General features: G+C 40.9%; 1 protein-coding gene across 4 annotated transcripts in view; it reads left to right on the top strand.

Annotated features, from left to right (window-relative positions):
* Positions 1–23,417, top strand: part of MTA1 (metastasis associated 1) — an 81,683-nt gene that overhangs the window by 13,854 nt on the left and 44,412 nt on the right. For all 4 annotated transcript variants that reach the window (XM_040565980.1, XM_040565979.1, XM_040565981.1 and 1 more), the window contains exons 2-7: positions 3,566–3,633; positions 6,044–6,137; positions 13,733–13,859; positions 14,033–14,096; positions 19,857–19,974; positions 21,500–21,602. In XM_040565980.1, the coding sequence (XP_040421914.1) occupies positions 3,566–3,633; positions 6,044–6,137; positions 13,733–13,859; positions 14,033–14,096; positions 19,857–19,974; positions 21,500–21,602 (574 nt within the window). The remainder of the gene's footprint in view (positions 1–3,565; positions 3,634–6,043; positions 6,138–13,732; positions 13,860–14,032; positions 14,097–19,856; positions 19,975–21,499; positions 21,603–23,417) is intronic.

Raw genomic sequence — 23,417 nt, 5'->3', positions numbered from 1 at the left:
TTTTAGGGACGTAGGTACTTCTGTTGTATAACAGCATAGGTAAAAGGAAGAAATAAGTTTGGAGTCTGTGGCAGGAATGTGGTGGTCCTTACTGTCTCGTGATATTGCCATGCTGCTCAGTCACTGCTTTAGCCTGGTCGTAGAGAATTGCACGATACGCAAGGGTGATGCTGCTAATTACAGTCGTGATGTGGATGCATGGCTGATTAATTCTGGGATTATGAGTTTAAGCTGCGAGCTGCTGTGCAGGTGTGGGATTGAGCCTCTGCCTTTGTTTCGGGCGGTTGGCTGGTGAAGGGTGGGCTTCGTACGAAGTGCTTGTGGCAGTTGCTGCTTCCAAGGAGGCATGCTGTACTGGTGGGATGCGGAGCAGATAAGCTAGTCTTTTCTTCGATCATGTAGGTAGGAAAGCCAATAAATTGGCGAGGATAGCCAGCCTGTTGTGTTTGGAAGGTCTGACTTGTTGCTTTGCTCTTTTTCAGGCTCTACTCTCCTGTCCCTAGACTTTTTTTTTTTTTTTTTTAAGTGTACTCTTTCCTTCCTGTTCTGTGGTAGGACTTGAGATGCATGCATCTTCCTGTTATTTAGAGGTTTGTTAATTTGGTCTCTTTCCCCATCCTCTCTTTCAGCCCACGGCACAGACTGGCAGTTGTGCACGTACAGGATGCCTCCCATCAACAGCTGCTTTGCTGGGAGTCTGTGGAGGGTTTCTGCTTGCCACTGTGTCTCTGTGCACGTACAGATGTAGCTACTGTCTTGGAAGCAAACTGGGAATATTATTAATCATATTGGGTGGGCAGTATGAGAAGGATGCACTGAAGTGGGTTGGGAAGAGGCTGGAGAGGAAAGGGAAATGCTGCTCAGGGGAAAAGGAGGTGTTCTGGAGAGTAGGGGCCGATGGAGCGTGATGCTGTGCCTCCTTTAAATCCCAGTGTGTAGGAAGCCAGCCTTGGCTGGGTTTTGCTGCTCATGGAACAGGTTAAGAGGAGTGCTCTCACGTGCTAAAGCATCCTCGTTTTGAAGAGTGGTTTGTTGAACTCACAATTTCCTTGTTGCATGTGTGGCACACTGAGCAACTGGAGCACTTCTCTGTGCAAGATAGCGTTTTAATTTTAGATGAAAGTATTTAAAGTCTGTATGAAAAAATGCAAATCGCTCCTCTCTGTTCTGCTCACATATTCTGTTTTATGTGATTTGCAGTGGGCTCTGCGTTACACGCACAGAGGCAGAGACCCTTCTCCAGGTAACTCGAGCAATGGGAAGCAGGTCTCCGTGAGGTGCTGGTGAGATGCTTAACATAGCTGTGCAGTTAGTCGCAGACAAGGCTGGGAAGTACTGGGCTGTGCATTTTGTGATGAAGTCATCAAGCACTGGCCTAAGCACATCCCTTTACACTCTGTCATGTGTCTGCTCTTGAAGAATGCCAGTGGGACATCTTCATTGCTGTCTTTCTGCCAGCAGTGCGCTGCTTTGTGTAAGGCTGTTTGCACTTAATAATCGTAGGGTACAGGTCTGGGGACGCTCCTACTGCTTCGCAAAACAACAGATTTTTTGGATTTTACTACTCAAAACTGTTGGACATCACCCTGAGATAGCCTTTTATAAGGCATTGATCTGTGATAAACTTTCTTTTAACACTCAATAAACTGTAGTTAACTGAAAAATTGCATTAATGTTCACCTGAGGTAGAAGGCGTGCTAGTGCGGACACGCACACGTTGCACACTCAGAAGAGCTGTTAGAAAAGTGATAGGAACTACAAAGGCTTGTGATGTTCACTATAAACCCCTGGAAGTAAAGGCAAGGTTGTGTTTCCAAGTCGGAGGCTGCCATTGCCATTCCTTCAGACTCAATTTTTTCGGAGTGCTAACAAATGCTATGAGTTTGTGTTTGGTCTCAGCTGAAGTACCTGAAGTGAGGTTTTGGGAGTGGTAAGGGGGTAGGCCGAGCGAACTTGGCCTTCTTCAGGAGGTGGGCAGGGGGTCCTCAAGCAGCCCCCGAGCTTGGAGGCACTGCAGGGCAGACGAAGGCCCTGTGTCCTCCACCGCCATGCCCTTCTAGGGGAGGCTTTCTACTTAGGAGAAAACTTTTTTTTTTCCCTCTGATCACTAACCTGTAAATTGCTTACTGTCTGTCACTGTTACTTCAGTCAGCAGTTATTGCTGGAGCTGCCACATATCCGTCTGGTTTTGTGGCTTCTGGTGGTGTTGAGCCCTTTGGCTGGTGGTGGGCAGCAGACCCCAGCTCCTGGCTGTTGCAAGGTGCTGAGAGCGATGTTTTTCCACAAACCATGGCCTACCTGGACTCCTTAGCCTGCTCTCCGGTGCAAAGCCTGAAGGGAAGCTGCCTTTGAGAGGAACCAGCTCTGTGGTGGAGCTGGGGAGGAGGTTTTGGAGGCTGACTCTTCCCCGGCCCAGAGGAAGAGTTAACAGCATCCATCACTGCCCTTTTAGGAGGCATTTTAGGAAGATTGAAGCTAACAGCTTAAGTAGTTGTCTCTATTTAGCACCACTAAACACCCATTTAGCAGCGGAGGGTCATGCTAATGTGCTCATTTCAGAGGATTACCTGAGTGGAGCCCCGAAGGCTATGGATGTTTTGCTCCAAATACAAATAAACTGGGACATCTGAAGGGAAATCGTCTTAAATCGGCTAGAATATCTTTGGAGGGATCATTCTCAGATCTGAGCGCGTGAGAAGACCGTGGCAGGTCAAGACTGCCCCCAAGGTCAGCACCCAAGGGTGGGCGGCTGCTGGGGGGGCTGAATTCAGCCCTCTCCTCGCCTCAGTGAAGGCTGAAGGCTTGCTTCAGGAGTCCTGGGTGACAAAGGCCAGGAGGTCTGCTCAAGACTCTCGAGTTTCTGTTTTTGTGAGAAGTGTTAAAGCTTGGAGCTTAGCGATGCTGAGCTATTCGTATGGCAGTCCTTGGTGCCTCTCCAAGGGTTTTGTGACAGCACCACCTTAGCAAAGAGCTGCCTTTTTGCCCTCTGGTTGAAGATGTTTATCCTGCTTGAATATGAGCATTTCTGACCTATTTGGCTTACAATATAGAGTTCTGTCGAGGTTATTCTGGGATAATGTGGGTGTAAAAGAGCAGGAAGTAGAAGAAAAGATAAGAGAGAAACAATGGAGCAATTTGTGGTGTAAGTAACTGGGCTGTATGATGAAGCTGAGCTGGGGGGAAGAGGAAGGATAGCGTGTTGCGGCTGGATTTTTGTATGAAAGAAAAGGAAGCAAGTAAAGAAAACATTGTAATCAAAATGAAATAACCTGATCAGGGGAGACAGACCATCATGTGCTTTGCTTTACCACTGTACAGGCAGATAATAGAGCTCTGTTTTTTGGAAAGTGAGTTAATGGTCTTCAGATTGCACCCATGTTTGTTTCTTATACTTGTATGGATTTTGTATTTCCTCACCTAAAATCCGGGACTGAGTGGGAACATTCTGAAGTGCTGCTTGTGCCAAGAAATTAATTTGGTATGGTGTCCTTAGCAGGTATACATGTGGGCTTTTTATTTGATTTTTAGCAGCTCGTATTTTAAAGAATCTTTTTTCTTTTGTCAGATTACGTCTACTTTGAAAATTCTTCAAGTAACCCATATTTGATACGAAGAATAGAAGAACTCAATAAGGTAAACAATTTTTGCCATCAAGTCTTTGAAGCTGATTTAATTTATGATCTGTTTTATTTGATTAAAATCAAAACAAATCTTTAGCAGTTCTCTGGTAATTAGTAGCTTAAAATACTTTTGTTGTGATAATTTTCTGAAACACTGAGACCTGCTAGATTGTTCTTTTTAGGCGTGAAAGGGCAGAGCATCAACTGGAGGTCATTCTCAAGGTGATTATGCCCACCTATAGGGAAGGAGGTTTTTGCTGGTCTTCCATTCTGTGCCCTGATCAGGTGATAGGAAGACAAAATAAGAGCTTCCCAGGAGGATGGAGAGCTTTGTAATTTGGTTTTTCTTGGGGGAGTGTCACTCAACAGGAAGAGTTGGAGCTATTATGTGCTTCCTCAGACTGTTTTCTTTAGTTGTCCTTTGGGTCAGTGTATTATTTCATTTGCCAGATTTCCCCTTCTTTAGATTTAAAAAGCAGGCATGATGGGTTGCACGTGGGAAGCCAGCTGAAGTCTTCAATGCTGAAATTTTACTTGGTTGAGGAGGGAAGACTGATCTGAAGCCATTAGCTGTGTCCTAAACACACTGTTTTTAGGTTTAATACCAGTGTGTGCTTTACAGCCTATACAGAAGGAGTGTAATGTTGCTGTTTTGGTGTTGAATTTAAATTAACTACCTAAAAATAGGGTGTTTTCTTCAGCCAACAGGGATGGAAAAACATGCCTTTCTGAAACAGTTATTTGGAGGAGAAAATGTATCAATGTGACAAAGAACCTGAAGTTTAGGGCATCCTTGTAACCCCTTCTTTTTAGCGTGGATCTTTTACAGAATACTTCATGTCCCTTCCATTAAGGAAATAATAGGAACTTCCTTAACATGTTCCCAGTGGATCCATTGGGATGTTATGTTAGTGGCTGTATTCCATCAGTTACAGGGTGCAGAAGTGTGTGGGGTTTTCTTGTGGGGTCGGTCCCGTCCCTACCTTTCTTCCGTTTCCCCTCTTTAAAAATAATGGTACTTTCAGCCTGGATCTCTCATTTAGAGCAACTCTTGCTTAAATTGTAATTTCTCTGACCTGTTCTTTGAAATGGGTCTTTCAGGTTGAAATGAATCATATGTCAAGTTGCATTTGTTTTCACTGACTGTAAATGAAGGCCAGACAATTAACCGAAGTGCATAATTCGACATTGTTAAAACACAGACAGCTGCAAGATGACTACTGCTTTTGTGTTGTATTTCCTCAAAATCTAAAAGTTCTTGATTACTTAACAGAAAAGGATAGAAATTGCCCAGGTTCTGTACAAAACTGGTAGGCTACAAGTGAAAATATTTGAGCATGTATGTATTCTCTGATTTTTTTTTGTGTGTGTGTTAGGAAAACTGTTGTTATCAGAGATAAAACTTTTCCTCCCTTTACAACTTAGCAACAAGCGTGTATATCAGTTTTCTTTTGTTTGTTTCCTCGTGGACAGATTGCTGGTCCACTACCTTTTTTGGAGACTTCCTGGAGGGGAATTTGTATCTCAATCTTCTAGTTTCTTAAACTGTGCGCCATCATTCTGGTTTTCAAGGACTCTTCAATAGTAGGAGACAACTCTTTTAAGTTACATTTTCATTATTTATTGACTTATTTTGGAAACAATAGGTTGGCTGGGTCTGTTTCAAACCAGTAGGTGTACTTCCTTTAGAGTCTGCATAAAGCCAGCTTCATAATTCAGCAGCTATCATCTTACAAGAAATTCATCACCGATCTCATTTTAAGAGTTTTAAGAAAAAAAAAAAATAATCCCAAACCATTCAAAAAAATCTGACCTCTTTGTATGTTGCCACTGGTGTAGAGTTTATTGCCTGGTGCAGCTTCCTTTGTTCTCCTTTTAGAATGATTCTTGTGTTGGTCATGGTTTACCTGCCAGTGCTGTCAGAGAAAGGAAGCATTATGGAACTTCTTTTGTGAGAGCAGTAATGAGTGTGTTCTTTCTTGCTTTTCTGCTGTCCTACTGAGTCTGGAGAACAGCCTAAACCTGAATTCTGTTATATTTCACAGTTACTTTTATTAGGATTGTAAAGATGCTTTTGCATTCTGCTAAATGCAGGCATCACCTGGAAAGTAGCCAAGTGGCTTGTTGGTATGCTGTACCTGCAGGTAAGTGATTTTTCTCACCCCTTGAAAAATCTGTAACCGCTTAAAATGGTGATCCTGCAGAAACAATTGGGAGTGAAGGGCCAAACCTATTCCTGTTCTGTAGAATGGATCCCACTAGAGGTAGTGTTTTAGATAAAGTCTGGGCAGATGGAGTATGCTAGATGATGATGTTAGGTAGCCTGTGTGGCAAAATTCCTGGTTATTTATGAAGTTTTCTAATTAAGTATGTACAGTTCAAGTTTTGGTTTCTATTTGGTTATTATTTTTTTCCTTTTTCAGACTGCCAATGGAAATGTGGAAGCAAAGGTGGTGTGCTTCTACAGAAGAAGAGACATATCAAGTACACTTATTGTGTTGGCAGATAAACATGCAAGTAAGCTTCTTTGTGTTCATATAATTTCTATGCAAAGTTTCCAAACTAGGGTAGAACTTTGTTGCACTTACAAGTATTGGTGGTGTTATTTTAAAACATCCTTTCCCTGTATTCATCCTCAGCAAATTGCATTACCAGTTTGGCTGACTTCTCTTTCCCTACCCCACTTCCTTAAAATCTCAATTAGTTACAGTTTGGTTATCATGGTGAGGGGAACAGAAGTTTGAGGGTGGATAAAGCCTGTTGGGGCTTAATAAAGGCATCTTACTTGCTTCCTGAAAGTGAATTTTCTACTGGACGGGGTGAGGGAAAATACTCTCTTTCTTGTGTTACTTGCCCATGAATTGTTTGGTCAGTAGAACAAAAAAATGTAAACTTTGCTTAAGAGTAAGTCAAATAGTCTGATCGTAGGAAATCAACTTGAAACTTGGCTAACAGGAATTGTCTTTACGTTTCAATATTAGTAATATATTTCGAAGTGACATGCTGAGTAAATGCATTTTAAAGCACTGAATTTTAGGACAGTCTATTTCTATTTTGAGTAGCTCAGCTTCTTTTGTTAAGAAAAGAATAATGTCTAGTCTTGAGACCTGAAAAACATTTTTTTTAATACTCTAGTTACATTATGATTTAAAAAGCAAAGAAACAACAACAAAAGAAAACTGAACTCTTACGCAATTTGCAGGGTTGTTCATACTGCCTTAGTTTGGCCTCCTTTGCACGTATGCCTTGATTTTATTATTTTACAGAGTATTGTGTTAGCTTATGTTGGCATGTACTCTGTCAAGGAAGTGAGACAGTTGAGCAGAGATGGAAGCTTATTTCTAAACAAAAACTTAGTGACACAACTCTTCAATTATAAAAGCAGTTTAAAAATACTAAAAAATGCACACAAAACCGATAGTTGTTTGCCTGTATAAATCTGTAAGGTAAGTCAGTGCAAGAACATCCACATACTTTAAAAAACATCAACAAAGTACACGAAATAACTGAGAAGCTGCCGTAAATCTGTGCCTTCTGAACTTAGGAAGGGGTGAGCATGGTGCACTAACCAGCTCTCAAAATGAGTGCCCATCTGTGGGGGAGAAATAGTGCGATATAGCCATGCCCACAGTGATGTTGGGCACTTTATTTGGGGTCCTTCCAGCATGTTTGACTCCGTTCTAGTTGCCAGTGAGGGTTAGATTTAGATTTGTTCTAATTTCCTCTGCCAGTTCAGCATTCCTCTCATCCCATACTTGTGAGGTGATAGATGCAGTTTAATAAAACTGGTACCGAAATGGGCATGTTAAAAGTGGGGGGAAGTAAGTGGGTGGAATTACTAAATTCATTTTAATTGTAAATAATCAAGTGTGTGAGATGTAACTGTTCAGATTGATAAATTTTAGCAACCTGAAAACAAATATGGACACCCTTTTCAATCCTTATAATTCAAGGATGTTCTGTAGGCACACAGATAAGTGAAAAAGAAACAATCAGATCTGGGCATGTCAAAATTAGGATTTGGCTGCCAAGTCCTATTGTCTTTTAACATGCTTTGTAGTCTACGTACAAATAGACTGATGTGTATGTAGTACAGATCTACAGGGTTGTGTGGCATGGGGGTTGATCAAATCAGGTTTTGGTTTTAACAATTAATACAATATTTTGAGGTGTTCTTGCCACTGTAGTACTATCGGGGAAAAATGCAGCAAAGCTAGCCCCTAAATTTAAATACTTTCTAATGTATATTCAATTCCAGATAAGTCTCTGTACTGCGTTAGTATGACTATACATTGGAAGAAGTCGTGTGGCATTGGGATGAGATTTGGCTGGGTCGCAGAACTGTGGTAGCAGGCAAAGCTTTTTTGATCTCCTCAGTGCAGCAGCACTCATTTTATCCAAGAATACTGAGGCTTAATAGGAGCTTCGCCATAAACAACATGACTATTGATTCCTTCATCTGTGTCTCACTTCACTAGATTTAGTAAAGCAAGCAGGTAGGAATGATTCAAAGAAAGGCACGTCTAAGGCGGAAAATGAAAAGCCTTCCTTGCAACTCATGTAAATGTTCTTTCAGCCTGCAAAGGCTGACTTTTTTTTTCCTTTTTTTTTAGTGTAAACAAATAATTCATTGTTCATTTTCATATCTGCTTGAAAGACAGAAAATTCCTTCTGTGGAACAGTCCTAGTAATAGACTCACCAGAGACAACTAAGGCTTAGTGTAAATTTCATTAGTAGCTAGATTTTTTTCTAGTATGTGTCCTTTTGGTGCAGAATTAAATTGCTACTAAATTACTTCCATTTACTTAGATAGATGTTGTGTTGTGTGGCTTCTGTTCCTCATGAGGAGGGAGAAGAGAGTAAAATTAAGCTTTTGGACAGCAGTTAGTTCTTTATTCTGAAAAAAAAAAATAAATCACATCCTGCATGATATAATGAAATTAAATTTTGTGGATGTTAACATTCCAGTACAGCTACTCAACACTGCCACTGACTTTGAGTTCATTTCCATAAAGTCTCCTGTTGCCTCATTTTGATGCATTTGCAGTAGATGTACGTATCTGCATCACTGATCTTTTAACTGCCTTTGTTCAGCTGATTAATGGAGCTTTCTGACTGCAGACATTTCTGGATTCACACAGTCTTATATTTAAGATGCCTTTATTTTAGACCTACTGTTGAGATCAGTGCAGTGAGAGAAGCAAATAATGGGAAGATATGGCAAGAACATGAATGGAAAAATATGGGTGTATTTTGTGATGTTTTTTCTCTCAATAAAAGAAGGAAAGAGATGTGATTGTGAAATGAATCCTGCAAAGTTTGATTTTCTTTCTTTAATAGGAAAGAAAAGAAAAAAGAGGCTCTTATGCTTTAACTGAATAATCCATCAGATATTTGAAAATCTGGGTTATGCTGTATTTTCTCATAATTCTTTATAAAGAAGAGAAATGAGTAGGAAGCAGCTTGTTCTGTAGTTGGTGACTGTAAATTAGTACCTTGATGTTCGCAACCTGATTCCTGGATTTGATCTGTGATCTTACTATTTTATCACATGATATAAAACTTGTCTAGGCTGTCCTATAAATCTTTCAGCCTTATAATGGCTTCCATAGATTGCTAACACTTTTTATTCATAAGCCTCTCTAATCACCTTGCAAATTATTCCAGGACATTTCTCCACCTGATTCTGAAATAAACCTGCTTCACCAGTAGGAGACTATTTAATGTTCTTTGCCCAAAGACTTTGTAGTGGTTTAAGGTAGAATATTGTATGCAAACGGAATTGCAGGCAGAACCTGATGGAAGAGAAGCACACTGACTTCTGTCGCTTACTCCTCAAGCTACTATTTGGATGCTGTGGCTATATATATGTTCTCCCCGCAGTTTCTTATGTAATTAAGCAAATATTTCCAACAGCAGGAGCACAACCTCCTGTCCTCCCTTCCACCCACCCACCCCAGCTGGCTCCAGTTGCGCGTGGTCTGTCTTGCAGTGCTTCATTCAAAATGTTTGTCCTGACTGTAAAACAACGCTGGTAGTAGTTGGGGCGAGCTGAATGGCACAGGGAGCTTTTGGCAGCTCTGTGGTTAGCTTTCAGCAGCTGATGTGTGGGTGCCAGGCAGGCATGGCAGCCTGGTCTTCCAGGTGCTGAAGCTTCTAAAAATAAGCATCTTGCAGCAGCGAAGTGTCAGTACTCAGTCAGTCCGTGAGTTGCATGAGGGCTGTGTGCCTGAACAGGTAGGGGTCCACTGAGGCTTTTTAGATGGCACCAGCCAGTGCAAATGCAGTTTGATGGTAGCTTCACAGACAAGTTCTTGGCCATTTTACACTCTCCATCCCCATTTTCTCCCTAATACTTACATGTGATTCTAGAATGATGAGTTTATTAATCTACTAATGGACATTTTTGGCCCTGCTGAGAGGAGGAAACTGTGATTTCCTGTTCTGGCGGTGGCGTGGCAAGGAAGGATGTAATGAGTGTCAAAAATAGCATCCATTTGCTCTGTGTCCTACCTGCAATGTTGGCCATGGCTGCAACAGACGATCACAAGAAACCTTGGAAGGGATCGTGATAAGATGTTGTCTCGATGCTGCGGCCAGCTCCTGAACTGTCAAGGTATAAGGATTTCTACTTGTTCAGAAACTCTATCACGTTTTTTATAGCTATGAATGAGGCTAGGAGGTTTAATATAGACCATTAGAAATTGGACCTGGGAGAAGGAATCTGTTGTTATATTGGTCATCTCTTCAAACGCAACACTCCTAGAACATCCTGCCTTCCTACTGAAGGAGCTGTAACAGGTCAGTGCCACTGACTTCGTTCTGTTTCCCAATGTTTTGATCCCTTTTTTTTTCCTTTAAATTTCAGTGGTAGTGATGCCATGCTACCTAATTCTTCTGTTATTACAGATGTACCTGTCTCCCAAACTGAACATCCTAGTGAGCTCTCGAAACCTAATTTCTGTATCGTTTGCCTTTGTGCTTTTCTGAATTCTGCTGTGTAGCAACTCATACAACACTCAGCATGCAGAGCAGGGGCTGTTCTTTTGCCTCTGATGTTGTAGAGAGCCCAGTCTGATCTATATCAAATTGCTATTCTTTCTAGCGTCTAGCAAATATTGATGTTTAATTTCGTATCTCATACACCCAATCACTTTAAATTACAATTTCTGCCTCTTGGGTTTCTCCTGCCAACTCAAAGTTTACTCTTTCTAATCATTTTTCCCCATATATGTTAGCTTTCACATGAGTCTTGCTGTTTGTGTCCAATCTGCCTGTCTCTTGTTTCCCATATAAGTTGTCTTCAAGCTTTTCTTAATGTGCTATTAATGATTCTGTCACCAAATATCAAATAATACTTAATCTAACGCACTCCTTGCAGCATTCCACTGGCTACTTCTGCATAGCTGACATATTACTGTTTGTACTAAGACTACATGTTTAGTTTTAAATCTGTGTGAGCACATCTATCAAGCAGAGAGATTAATTTTGAAGTAAGCCTTTATGAGAGCTCTGAAGTCCCAGTATACTGCACCTACTGTGCTTTCTCATCACTTGCTCTACAGTGCTGCCGTAAACGTGGGCAAGTCTCTCTGAAAAGAATTTATCTTTATGGTTCTTATTATTTAGTTTTAAAACTATGGACCTTATTTCTCAAGGGCCGCCGTTCTCAACGATAAAGTCCGCTTTGCTGAGAGCTTGAGCTATAGGAGGCTGAGATGCAGATGCGTCAGACGGGCTTGTCCTGGAACCAGAGGCTGCATCAGCCCTCGTGGTGGTTTATAGCCTGACTTAAACCTTTGCTGTATGCGAGGAGGTGATGAGGCGGTATTAGTTACAGTTTTTGTCAAAGCCACTTTTGCATGACTTCAGCAAGGCAGAGATTCCTGTGCTGAATCTAGGCTGTTTCTTTCCATCTTCCCTGTTTTCCTTCCATCTTCCTTTGGTTCAGAATGTGTTTGTCAAAATGCATTGTGCCTTTTTATTTTGAAAGGCTGCGGAGAGCAGAGCTGGCATAAGAAGAAAACGTGTGCTTCCCACCTTCCTTGTTTTATTACAAAAGCTAGGCATATAAATAAAGCAGTAGTTGAAAGGCAAGCCTAACTGAAGGGATGCAGTTCCTGAGATCAACTTGGTTTTGCTGGGTGGTTTCATTTTGTTTATAGATAAGACTGGCACAGTTGTCTTTTTTTTTTTAATGTAATTTTTGAAAGCTCTAGGCTATTAAATATACTGAAGGTATTAAGTATTTTAGATTGCTCCTTATAGTGTTTTTTTTTCCCCTACATTACACAGTGCACTGCTCTCTTTCTCCACAAACTCTCATAAGTGGAGGCATGAATGCCTTTTCATTTTAGTATCCATCGCTTTTTCAGCAAGCTAGCTTGTAACTTGCTGACTTGTTTGTGGATTACTGCCGGTATATTTATAGTGGAGGTCAGCAGCCACAATATTAATTTTCAACTAAAACAGAATCCACTTCAGTAAATAAATTGCAGAACCATGAAACTGTGGCACAAATGTAAATTCTGTGTTCCAGTTCTTAGGAAAATATTAAATTGTGAGTGCGTGCTGCTGTATGCTTAAGAGCTCATGTGGCATAATAGATATTGTATGTTGTAGTCTGCTTTAATTATGTTGCTGTGTTTATTTCCTTTCCTTGCTGGAGCAGCTTACCTGAAGGGCATATAAACCACAAGTCTTTTGTCTGGAACAGTAAAACTGAGAGATAAATTGTGGGGAACCTGAAGGGTACATCTTTTTTTTTTTTTTTTTTTTTAATTTTTTTGTCACCCTCCCTTTGGCATAGTGGTGGCCTATTTAAAAGTAAATGCAATTTTAATGTTTTATTAAATGGAGATCTCTCCCTTCTGTTTGCTTTCTTTTGGGGTAGCTGTGAGGATTATAGTTAACTAATCTTAAGGGTACATTAATCACAAGTAGGCCTGTATGTGTTTTTGACTAGAAATGTTTCTTGGCAACAAGTGTTGAATTAAGCTGCAGGCATAAGTCTGCTCTTTGAGAGTACAGCTGCAGTAAAATTGGAGTTTTACTATTCATGTATGAGACTTCACAGCTCGTTCTACTAGAGGCTGGGAAACTGTACTGTGGTTTTGGAAAATACAGTAACTGCCTTAATTTCACAGGGAAGGAGTGGTGTTTTCTTTTGCAGTCCTCCATCATGGAGAAGCTTTGCAGTTTTCTTGGAGTCTTTCACCTTCTACAGTTTTGTCTTATGCGATTGACAGGGTGCTTGCTAACGAACACAAACCACTAATAATGTATTTCCTACCAGAAAGATGCCTAGAGATGTTTTGGATCAATTGTGTATCAGTATGGGTGTGATTTCATGTATTTACTTTGGCATTCGTTTCAAGCTGGTCGGATGGAGATAGCATGGCTCCAAGCCCCAGGTCGTGGATTCTGACTGCAGACTGAAGCGAGCTCTTGAAACAGCAGCACTGCAGACAGTGTGTGCTGAGGTAGGGCAGGGCTGGCTGCAAGACTGGCCTTGGGCACTTGGTTCGGTTCCAGTTAATCTTGTGACTGTGATCTATCGGCTGTGGTTGGGGTGAAAAGAGTAAAATACTTTAAATGACTAACCTAGCCTTTTTGGTGGGCATTTCCCTCAGAAGCTGTTGAAGATGGGCTGGGACAATCTGTGACTGATAACCTGGAAAAGGAGTAGGGCATATGATAGCTGACACCTGGCAAAGAGGAAAGACTTCACTTTTAGTGCCTCATTCATCATGCATCAGCTTCTTCCCGATGAAGTCAGTGGTGCAGGGATGATTCCAAGAAGAGCTCTCCCTTGGGCTTGGCTTGTCCATTGGTGGCAGATTTCTGTGTGACCAGGGCAAGTGTGGACCTGGAGTGCTTTCATTCCAGTGGTGATAAATACAGTTCATCACAGGTATGGCTTAAAGGATCTGCACTAATTATCTCATTACTCATTTGGCTGAAAATTGAGGATTCAGACAAAGTTAGATTTCATCTGCATGCTATGTCTATTTATTATTTAGTGATGGTTTTGGAGCTCCTTTTTCTGATTGACCCAGAATGAATACTTGCACTGTGCTCTCGATGATAGATTTTGTCTCTTTATAACTAGGAGAAATGGAAGAAGAGATGGAAAATCCAGAAATGGTTGATTTGCCAGAGAAACAGAAGCATCAGCTACGACATCGTGAATTGTTTCTCTCACGACAGTTGGAATCTCTGCCAGCCACACACATTAGGTAATAGCCATCTTCCAGTGTTTTTTATTCAAAAAAACAAATGGCATTAATATTATCCAAATATTCTTCAATGTAATATTAAATTTTGTGTACAACTTCAGTAGTACCATCTTGTGAATCACACAAGCATTTAAGATGCATGTATTTTCATAAAATATGTTTCTCTTTTTTAGAGGCAAATGCAGCGTTACTCTGTTAAATGAGACAGAATCCCTTAAATCATATCTGGAACGGGAGGTATGAACCAATTTTGTGAATTGTCAAGCTTGAACACTTTATTTTGGCACAATTTAGGATTGGTGGCTTTTCACAAGGTTTTAAAAAAGACGGTTCTTTCATTTCTAAGCATACTGGGCATTGGTAGTGGGAAGCATTAAGCTCAATAGAGTTTTCATTCTGATGTAAAACTTTGTGTTTCTAGCAGGACAGACATCCCTGTGGCAAGTAAGCTGTCTCTTCTCCTGTTAAGGGAACCCTTCTTGCTCATCAGCCTGGCAGTCTGAAAGTTCAAAGTGAAGGCTCGTGCCCCCAGGCTAGACAGGGTGGGAGGTGAAGTAACTGTAGAAGAGGGAGCAAGCCAGCAAACTGTACTTCTATGTATTAGCTTTCTCCTGAAGTCTTACATATTTATGTTAATATGGTATAATCTTGGTCTCACCTCAGATCTCTGAGGAACTTAGTTCCCAGTTTTCTGAGCTCAATGTTCAAAATGTTTACCTGTAATCCTCTAATTTTCCACTACAGATGTTTAGATCCTTGAAAAACTACTTGTCAGTTGACTTCTGACTCCTGCAGAAATTTTAGCAATCTGGCTCTTAAAGAGTGCCTCAAACGAACGCTTGTAACTGAATTGTCTTGCTGTTAATCGCTATTCAGAATACAAATTTGGGGTTTACTTTTTCAGGTGTTTTGTGATTTTAAAAATTGCAATTGCAATCCTTTTTTAATATCTTTATATACCTTTAAATGTGGCTAGACCTCTGGCTGCTCTGGGTTATGTGGTCTTGGAATTTGACAATATGAAAGCTTTATTTTTGGAGATTAGCAGCAGTTTTCTCTTAAACTTTTACTAACAACTAGTAAACAATTTCAATGTATTATTGTTTGAATAAATCTGCAAGCATTATATTTGGATTTGAAAAAATTTAAATGTTATACAAGAGAGGAAATCTTGTAATTGGAAACAGTAGGGTAACGGTCATTAACTGGCCTTTAAGAAACAAGAAGAAAACAGCTTTATTTTTTTTTGGAAGGAGCATATTGCAGTCTGTCTCATAATTGGGTTTTATTTAAGTGTATTTTTAACTTTCTTTAGTATTTATTTAAATGTAAGATTAATTTTAATCCAATGCTCCAGTTTAAGAGAATTTTAAACAAAGCATAGGGATTAAATAGTCAGGCTTCTCTTTGGAATGTGAAACCAAAAACATGTCGAGTGTGCTCAGGGCTGCCAAATGGCAGTGCATCAAACAAGGGCTGTTGTATTCAGAAATGCTTGTCACCAACTAGCAGCTGAGGATATGCCCATTTGAAAGCAAAAGTTAATCAAATTGAAATTAGTTTTAGATTTACCAGTACCCAACCTTTAAATAGCGTTCCTTCGCAATTGCTCCCCAAACATTTTTATTACCAGCAATTTTACAGGTAGGTGCCTTGAGAAGGGAACTGCCTTCCTCTAATCGTGCAACTGCTTGGTTGCAGATGTAGGAATAGAAAGGGATCTTGTTTTCATCCTTTTGAACTCTCAGAATGCAAGATGAGTGGTGCAGGTTATTTTTAAACCGAGCAGGCACTTAGAGATTTCACAGAATGAGAGAGTTCCCTGAATGTGTCCTGTCACTTAGCACAGTATTTTGCCGTGGTGCAAACTAACTTGGACAGATGGTAAAGAAATTAAAAGCTCAGGAACAGAAGTGTGCTTGGGTGGAGGGTAAAGAGATTAAAAAAAGGAGGTACTTGTTGCCGGGTGAATTCCTAGCACTGGATGGTGTTGTTTCGAACTGTTGTTTCTACTTTTTTTTCTTCCTGTTTTTAATCCTCTGCTTTCAGAGTGCTTTTATTTTTTTATATTTTAATGTGGCTTCTGTCAGTAAAGCATAAGCAGTTCTAGGGAATCTGTCGTTTGATTTCTTGTATATTATGACCACTGAAAGTAGGTTTTTGGCCCAAGGCTGTCTTCATTGAAGAAGGTTAAACACGCAGACAGGAATTTTTCGAGAGATAGTAAGCATAGCAAAATTACATTTGTGTTATCTGTTTTTCTATCCTTCCACTCTCTTTCTCAGTCATGCTTCTCACGAAGATTGCACCATTAATTCAGGGAGGGGCAGAAAGGTGACCAGCACCAACTTCTTTACTGTGCCTGGCAAAAGTGGGTTTGTGCAGAATTGAGGAACAGGAGGAAAAAGGGTAAAAAGCAACAAAATACTTAAATTTTGTGTAGACACTGAGGTCTTGAGGAGATCAAGAGAATGGCATAGCCACTTAGGGCAAAAGAGTTAGATTTCCCTATTCTGCAGGAAACTATTTTATATGTACCACTTATTTTACTGTGCTGCTAGGATACCTCCATGTACTTGTGTGAATTTTGCCTGCTGGGTAGATATCTGGCACTTCTGTTTCTTTTGGTACCCCCTATAAATAAAGCGCTATATAATTAAACTTATCCCCCCGCCCCCTTCACCCCAACTGACTTCACGAGGGTAAGTTTGCAAGCTGTAATAAACTAACCACTCTTTCTGTGCTGTACTTTCACTTTGAGCCTTTTTTCCAGTGTCTCTGCAGTTGGTGGCTTTGGTTCTTGGCTATAGTTAATGGTAGCTCCGGGGCTTGGGTAGGGAGGCTCTGAGCATATGTGTCTGTATAACAGTTTGGAGAAGCAGAAAGCCACGGTTTAATTTTAACTCTTGGCAGGTCATTTTATTTTTTTCCAAACATGTTGAATGTTTTCTGGGATCTGAAATTAAAACAGAAACCCCTTCTTTTTCTTGACTGCTGCAAGCTCGACACACACAGTTTTGACAGCTAGAATGAGCATGGAGGGTTTGGAAGAGCCATGTTGTTTTATTGTGAATATCATTTCGTGAAACCCTTCTGAAAAATCTCACATTTGTATCATGTAATGGTGATCAAGAGCTCACGTACACTCTAGTCTATACAGGGATCTGCTCTGCTCCTTGGGCTGTAGTTTGTGTTGGCATTAAACTTACTAATGTTTTCAAAAATCCCCCCAAATTTGTGTGAGCTGAATTTCATGTTTCTATGGAGGAAGATGGTAGTGGTATTGCATTACTTTTAGGGATTGCATTCTGTCTTGTATTCACATTTCTGCCCCATAACTTCCATCTTTTCTCTCTTGGAGAGGCTCCAGCTGGGCAGAAGAGACCAGAGACTTGAACTTCTTTATTTTGTAGAGAACTGCTGCTTGCCTTCCTCCTGCCTTCCCTTGCCTCTGCTTCCCAGAAAAGGGTGGAGGAAGAAGGGCAAACAGAAGTGCGTAGCCTGTTCATTTTTTTTTTTCATTGAGTGATTGTCCTTAGTCTGCTAAATGCACAGCAATAATACACAGAAGAGAAGCATTAGGGCATGTCACAGTCTATAATATTTTTGGACAAAACCCCTCCGTGATGAATGATTTTTCCTGGCCAACGAAGATTGCATTAAGAAATCTCTTTCAGGGTCTGGTCTTCCTTGGAGCCCCCCGTGTTACTATACTACGGCACTGGGTTTGGGCATTTGCTGGGCAACGTGCCTGAAAAGCATTCCCATTGCACTGCATATACTTTACCTTACAATTAGGTGTTTCGGAGCTGGAACGAATAAAACACTGTGTTTAAAAGGTGAAAGCTTGCAAGACGAAACCTTTTCCTACATTGTGTTTATGCGACAATGTATCCTCAGTATTGTAATATTTTGAGCTCTGCATGTGTCAGGGAGCAAGAGACCTAGATTTCTTTATCCAGCTGTAATATAAATGAGTTTTCTTCTACTCTGAAGCTCCCTTCTGATGTTAGGTTGATGTAAATTGACCTTGGTTCCTGTGGGAGTAGGAATCAATTCTGTCAAGAATATTATTGATTTAGGATGCAACTGAATCTCCCAAAATAGAACCCTTCCAGTTCACTTAACTGGGTGTTAGGACAGCATTTTGCCAAGTGTTAGCTGTGACTTCTCTCCTGTTGTTGTGACAGAACATGAGATTGTTCCTGCCCTTTCGCTGTGGTCAAATAGCGTGTTTTCTGCTGGAGAAGATCAGTGCAAATCCCCATCTTTCTTCTTGTACTGTGCTCTACTGGTGGTACCATTTTGTGTGGTGCTTTCTCAGGTAGCAAAGTGGGTTTGGCTGGCTTACTGCACACTCCCCTCACATATATCCCCCCAATTAACTTTCTTAAATTCTATAATTGCATGGTGGATGCTTTACGTGTAAAATAAATAAATAAAAACAACCATGGGAGACCTTACCTATGTGACATCAGTCTTAGATTAATGTGTGCAGTTTGCAGGGCTGGGAAAACAAACCTAATGTGTACCTTTGAATCTCTAGCCCATGGAATATTTGCCATGTACTGGTAAAATTCACAGTGATTCTTCCTTTTTTTTTTTTTAAAAGACATACTGGGGGACTCTGTTTTCCCTTGCCACCTCTTCATGAGGATGAACAGAGCTTAGAACTGATGCCGGCTTTGTCCTAATTTTTGTTGCATGCTGTTGACGTGTACAAATATAGGGAAAGAGAAAATGAGGTGAACGTGAAATGAGATGTATTTAAACAGGGTGCCTGCTATTTACACAGAAATAAAGGGAAAGGGAAAATGAGCCAGAAACCTGAGATGTGAAAAATGGTGCATACTGTGTTTCTGTTCAGAAACACTTCTCTTTCCTGGTGACATTGTTACTGTGGATGGAGATTTTGATAGGTTTGTTATCTTATGTCCTAACGGAGCTCTCTTCTTGCCTCATATCCCGTGCTACATACTTGGTCTCCAATTCGTCACTCAGTAGCTATATCTAAGTACTTATCTGTGCAGAAAAGTTTAATTACTTATACTGTGTAGTTAAAATTACGGCTGTTTTCTTCCTCCCCCCTGGCAGGACATTCTCATTCTGGTGTGACTTTTTGCTTTAATTGTACGTGCTTCCCCAGGTGATGGAAGCCAAGCAGCTTTTTTAGCCTTTTTCTCATCTACTGGAGCAAAAGCAACAAATTAATGTATTACCACCTGCAGCTAGTTGCTGCTGCTGCCAAATCTGCTTCCCGTTGCCCAATAACCAGCAGAAGGACAGATGGCAATCTATGCTTAAGTAGGGGCAGGCAACAGGTTGGTCAGCAGTGCGACCCTGGGACAAGGGAAGGCAACCACATCCCGGTCTTTATTAGCAAGAGAGCAGGGAGCAGGCGGAGGGCAGGGATTTCCACCTCTGCTCATTGCTTGCACAACCACTTCTGGAGTGCAGTGCCCAGTTTGGGTGCTCCCAGTGCTGTGTCTGGTCCAGCAGAGGGATACAGTGATGGTCTGGGGTTTGATTCCACTTTGGGATGTTGTGTTGGTGTAGCCGCAACACTCAGAAGTTTTAGTCTGTATCAACACTTCTGTGCAGATAAGTCACTGGCATCTAATTATTGCCGTTTTGATTAACAGGAAAATGCAATTGCACGTCCTAAACCATCTGGTGTTACCAAAAATTACCTTCTGGCCCTCCTGAGCCCTTCTTGTGCAAGATGAGCCATGTTTGCTTCAACTGCAAAGAGTGTATATTGGGGGAGCTGCTGTTGTTTGGGAGAGTTGTTACAGTACAGAAGAAAGAGAGAGGCAGCATTTAACGTTGGGTTTTAAAACTGGTGGTTCATTCATTGCTTATTCACCCAATTTTAAAATCTATATATAGCTAGTAAGAACAAACTTGCAATGTAAAAGCTTGCTACTATGTATGCAATGCTAAAAATAAAAGTTAATAATACTCTTTTTATTTTTTTTGCTTTTGTTTTATTTTTAGGATTTCTTCTTCTATTCACTAGTATACGATCCTCAACAAAAGACCCTACTCGCTGATAAAGGAGAAATTCGAGTTGGAAACAGATACCAGGCAGATATAACAGATTTACTAAAAGAGGGTAATTTCCATAATTTATTTAAATTCTCCAGAGGCCACATTGGATGCGGCCACCTTTATGTACGTGGCCCCTATGGGGGATGGAGGTTTCTACCGCCAGGTCATGCGTACCCCGATGGCCTGGTTTGTTAGTGACTGAAGCTGCTGCCCACTGAATGCAGTTAATTATGTCTCAGACCAGTCTTTAAGTGGGCATTTGTCCAAATCATAAAAGTTGTTGAAACAAATTGAATTAATTGGCTCTCTCGGAGCTTGCACTCGTGTTATTAAGAGACTTCAGAATTTCCATGGGAAGCACACATTTCCAGCACATCTGTAAAGCCTTTGTGTTTTTAATCAAGCCTCACTTCCCTGCATGAGCCCCTCCCAAATTATTGCCAATTAAATGCTGTCTCCCCTCATCAATTTGCCCATTATTGCTGGGTGCCTTTTCCTCAGAGCCCCCTCCCCATCCAGCGGTGTTGGCTGCCAGCCTCGATTTCTCAACCTGCAGAGCAGGCAGGAGGAGGAATTTGCTGCCCTGCCACGGTGTGCAACCTCAGCCAGCCCTGCAGAAGGAGCACGAGGACCCCAGCCTAGGATGAGGGGCCAACAGAAGTGACTGTTACTGGTCACCAGAGGGTAACTTCAGACTGGTCCTTGCACTGCCCTGCAGATCCAGAAGTGGGTGGAAAAACGTTTCTGCGCAGAGACAGGTCCTCCTGAGGGAGCAGGTGTTGGAAGAGGCTTTGCCAAAGTGTGCAGGCAGAGATAGAAAAGCACAGAGGCACTTCAGTCTCTGCTTTGGAGTTTTGCTGATACTGTTAGGCTAATGTTAGAACAGGCAAACAGATTGGTCAGGACTCTTGTTTAATTTGTCTGTGGTATTTATTCAGCAGCTGGGCTAGCCTCCTAAGTGAGGATGAACTAATTTGAAAGGCATTTTCTTCCCTCAGCAGGCCAACACGGGGATTCAGAGAAGGATAATCTCCAGATGTTTGAAAAGGAGCGCAAAAAAAAAAAAAACCTCAATCACTCCTGTATTTTTCCATGGTATTTTGGTTTGTGTAGGGTCAGAATAAAAAGAAGCAGGAGGATCTGATGCCACGATTTACCCCTTAGAAAGCAGCTGATGCAGACTGAACCAGCTATTCATTGCCTGCTCAGAGCATCCAGGAGCATGTTTGTTTTTCTGGAACTGCTGCAGGGTAGAGGAGAAAGAAGAGAGAGGCAGGGGAGGAGGCTGAAGAGAGGCTGGCTAGCTTGGAGAAGGATGTACTTGGTTTCCTGCTATTTGCGGCCTTTGAAACCAGTTCTTCTGCACCTGATTGCCTCATTCGGATGAGCTGGGTAGCTATGTCTGTCAGGCTGCAATTGTCACAGACAAATGGGTGAATGAAATTCTCACTGAGAAGTGTTAGGCAGAATATGTGAGATGGGCTGTCAGTTAAATTAATACATTATTATTAAATTCATATACAAAACCAGGAAAGTATTTTTATTCCAAAACAGCCATACTGAGCGTTTCTAACTTGTTTTTCAAACAGGTGAGGATGATGGAAGAGATCAGTCAAAACTTGAAACAAAAGTTTGGGAAGCCTTTAACCCGCTAGTAGACAAGCAGATAGACCAGTTCTTGGTGGTAGCACGGTAAGAGCAATTTACCTCTTCTTTGAATAAGTAAATTTTAATAACGCTTATTTTCCAAGCACTTTTTTGTTCTTTTTGCTTTACTAATATGAATACTGGTTTGGTTGCATGATTCATGTGTTTCATTTTGAAGCGATGGACATGTTACATACGTGCCTTGCTGGGAACTGCATGACTTCAGGAACTCGGATTTACAGTTTTTACTTTCTCAAAGTTAATCACTTATATAAAATCAGAAGTATTTTATGTAAAAACTGTCGTGTAATTGGTGAGGGTTTTCAAATGGGGCAAGTGTGCAGAAGGCGTAGTGAACTAAATTCTTGACAGATCATTACTGTGTCTGTTTTCTCTCTTTTTCAAACCCAGTCACATTTCAACATGTTATTATAGCTAAGATGTCTGGTAAGGCGTTTTTGATACTGTAGATGTTTTCTAATGCCTAGATTCCAATAGGTAAGCAGAATAAAGTAAAACCCTGCAAATCTGTACAGATGGTGAAATTTATGCTTCTGTTTAAGCCCAAGGCAATCTTTGTCCATTAATGTTAGGTTTTTTAAATGCTCATGAAATTTTTCAGTATTGTGCATTGGTACAAACAGAAGCCTATGCCAAAATGTAGGCTCTTGTAGCGACTGAGTAATTCTAAAAAATTAAAGAAAAAAGGTAATGCTCTCCAACCTCTGTCTTTTAGGTAAGTTTGTAAGATTGTGGAAGCATGGGAGTAAAGTGGTGTGAGTAGACGGACAGTTGGACTTTCTGGTGTTTGTAGTATCTAATAGTTTGCTATTAGATACGGGTAGGAAAGGGGTGTGTAAAGTTACAATCTGTTAGTAGTATTTGGCTTGCTGCTCTTGACAGCATGCTGATGGAGCATGGTGTGTGACAGATCTGGACCCTGACTTGTAGAGCAGTCTGCTGCAGCCAAGGGCTTTAGCCCTGGAAAATGGAGTTAAGCCTACATTTCAGGTACTCTCTTGGATTTGGCTCTGGTGCTGTCAGACATCTACTTCTTGGTTTTTACCCTCTTGAATTATCTTGCTCTTGAATTTTCTGAATTTTCCCGAGCATGGCATTGGTGTGTACGTAGTGGGTAAGGTAAGGGGATGCCTCCTGAGGAGGTAACATGAGAGCTTGTGCATGAGAATTTGTCTGGACGGGACCCTCTAGTTCTGACTGGAGCTGTTGAATGATGCAACAAGGGTGCGTTTATGAAATGGCAGTAAATGTTTTCAACATGTTGAATGATACAAGCTTAGGGAAATACTGGAAAAAAAAAAGTATTGAGGAAAATTGAGGAGCTGGTGAAAAGTGTTCTAGGAACTGAAATGTGTATACGCAGAAATATGCAACAATATTGATTTTTTTTCTATGTACTTTGAAGATAAAGCTTGCTATTATTATGAACTTCAGCCAAAAGTTTTAAAACCAGCTACTCTGAATTGCAGCACTTTAAAACCTTTGTATGGGTGTTTGGGCCTTGCATGAAGGTCCAATAACGGGGAGCTGAGAATGAAAGTAGGTAGGTTAAGATGGAAAAATGTTAATTGCTGTCCAGATTGAAGAAAATCTGACAGTTCAGAATCTATCAGTACATTTTTGTCTTTAGTTAAGCATGTGCTTTTTGTTCTCTAGGCTTTTTTTAAAGGTTCATAAAATCTTTAGTGTTATGTCTGCACTAAGGAATCACCATAAAATTTAAGCTCTTGAAGTTTCACTGTGCTGCTTACACAATACGTTGCTGTTTCCCTTGACCTGTGCCAACAGTAAATTCAAATTTGCTGAACTAAGTGATTTATGGGTAACAGATTAATTCTA

Source organism: Cygnus olor, chromosome 8 (genome assembly GCF_009769625.2).
Source record: "Cygnus olor isolate bCygOlo1 chromosome 8, bCygOlo1.pri.v2, whole genome shotgun sequence".
NCBI lineage: Eukaryota > Metazoa > Chordata > Aves > Anseriformes > Anatidae > Cygnus > Cygnus olor.
This window is presented reverse-complemented; position numbering and strand designations above follow the sequence as displayed.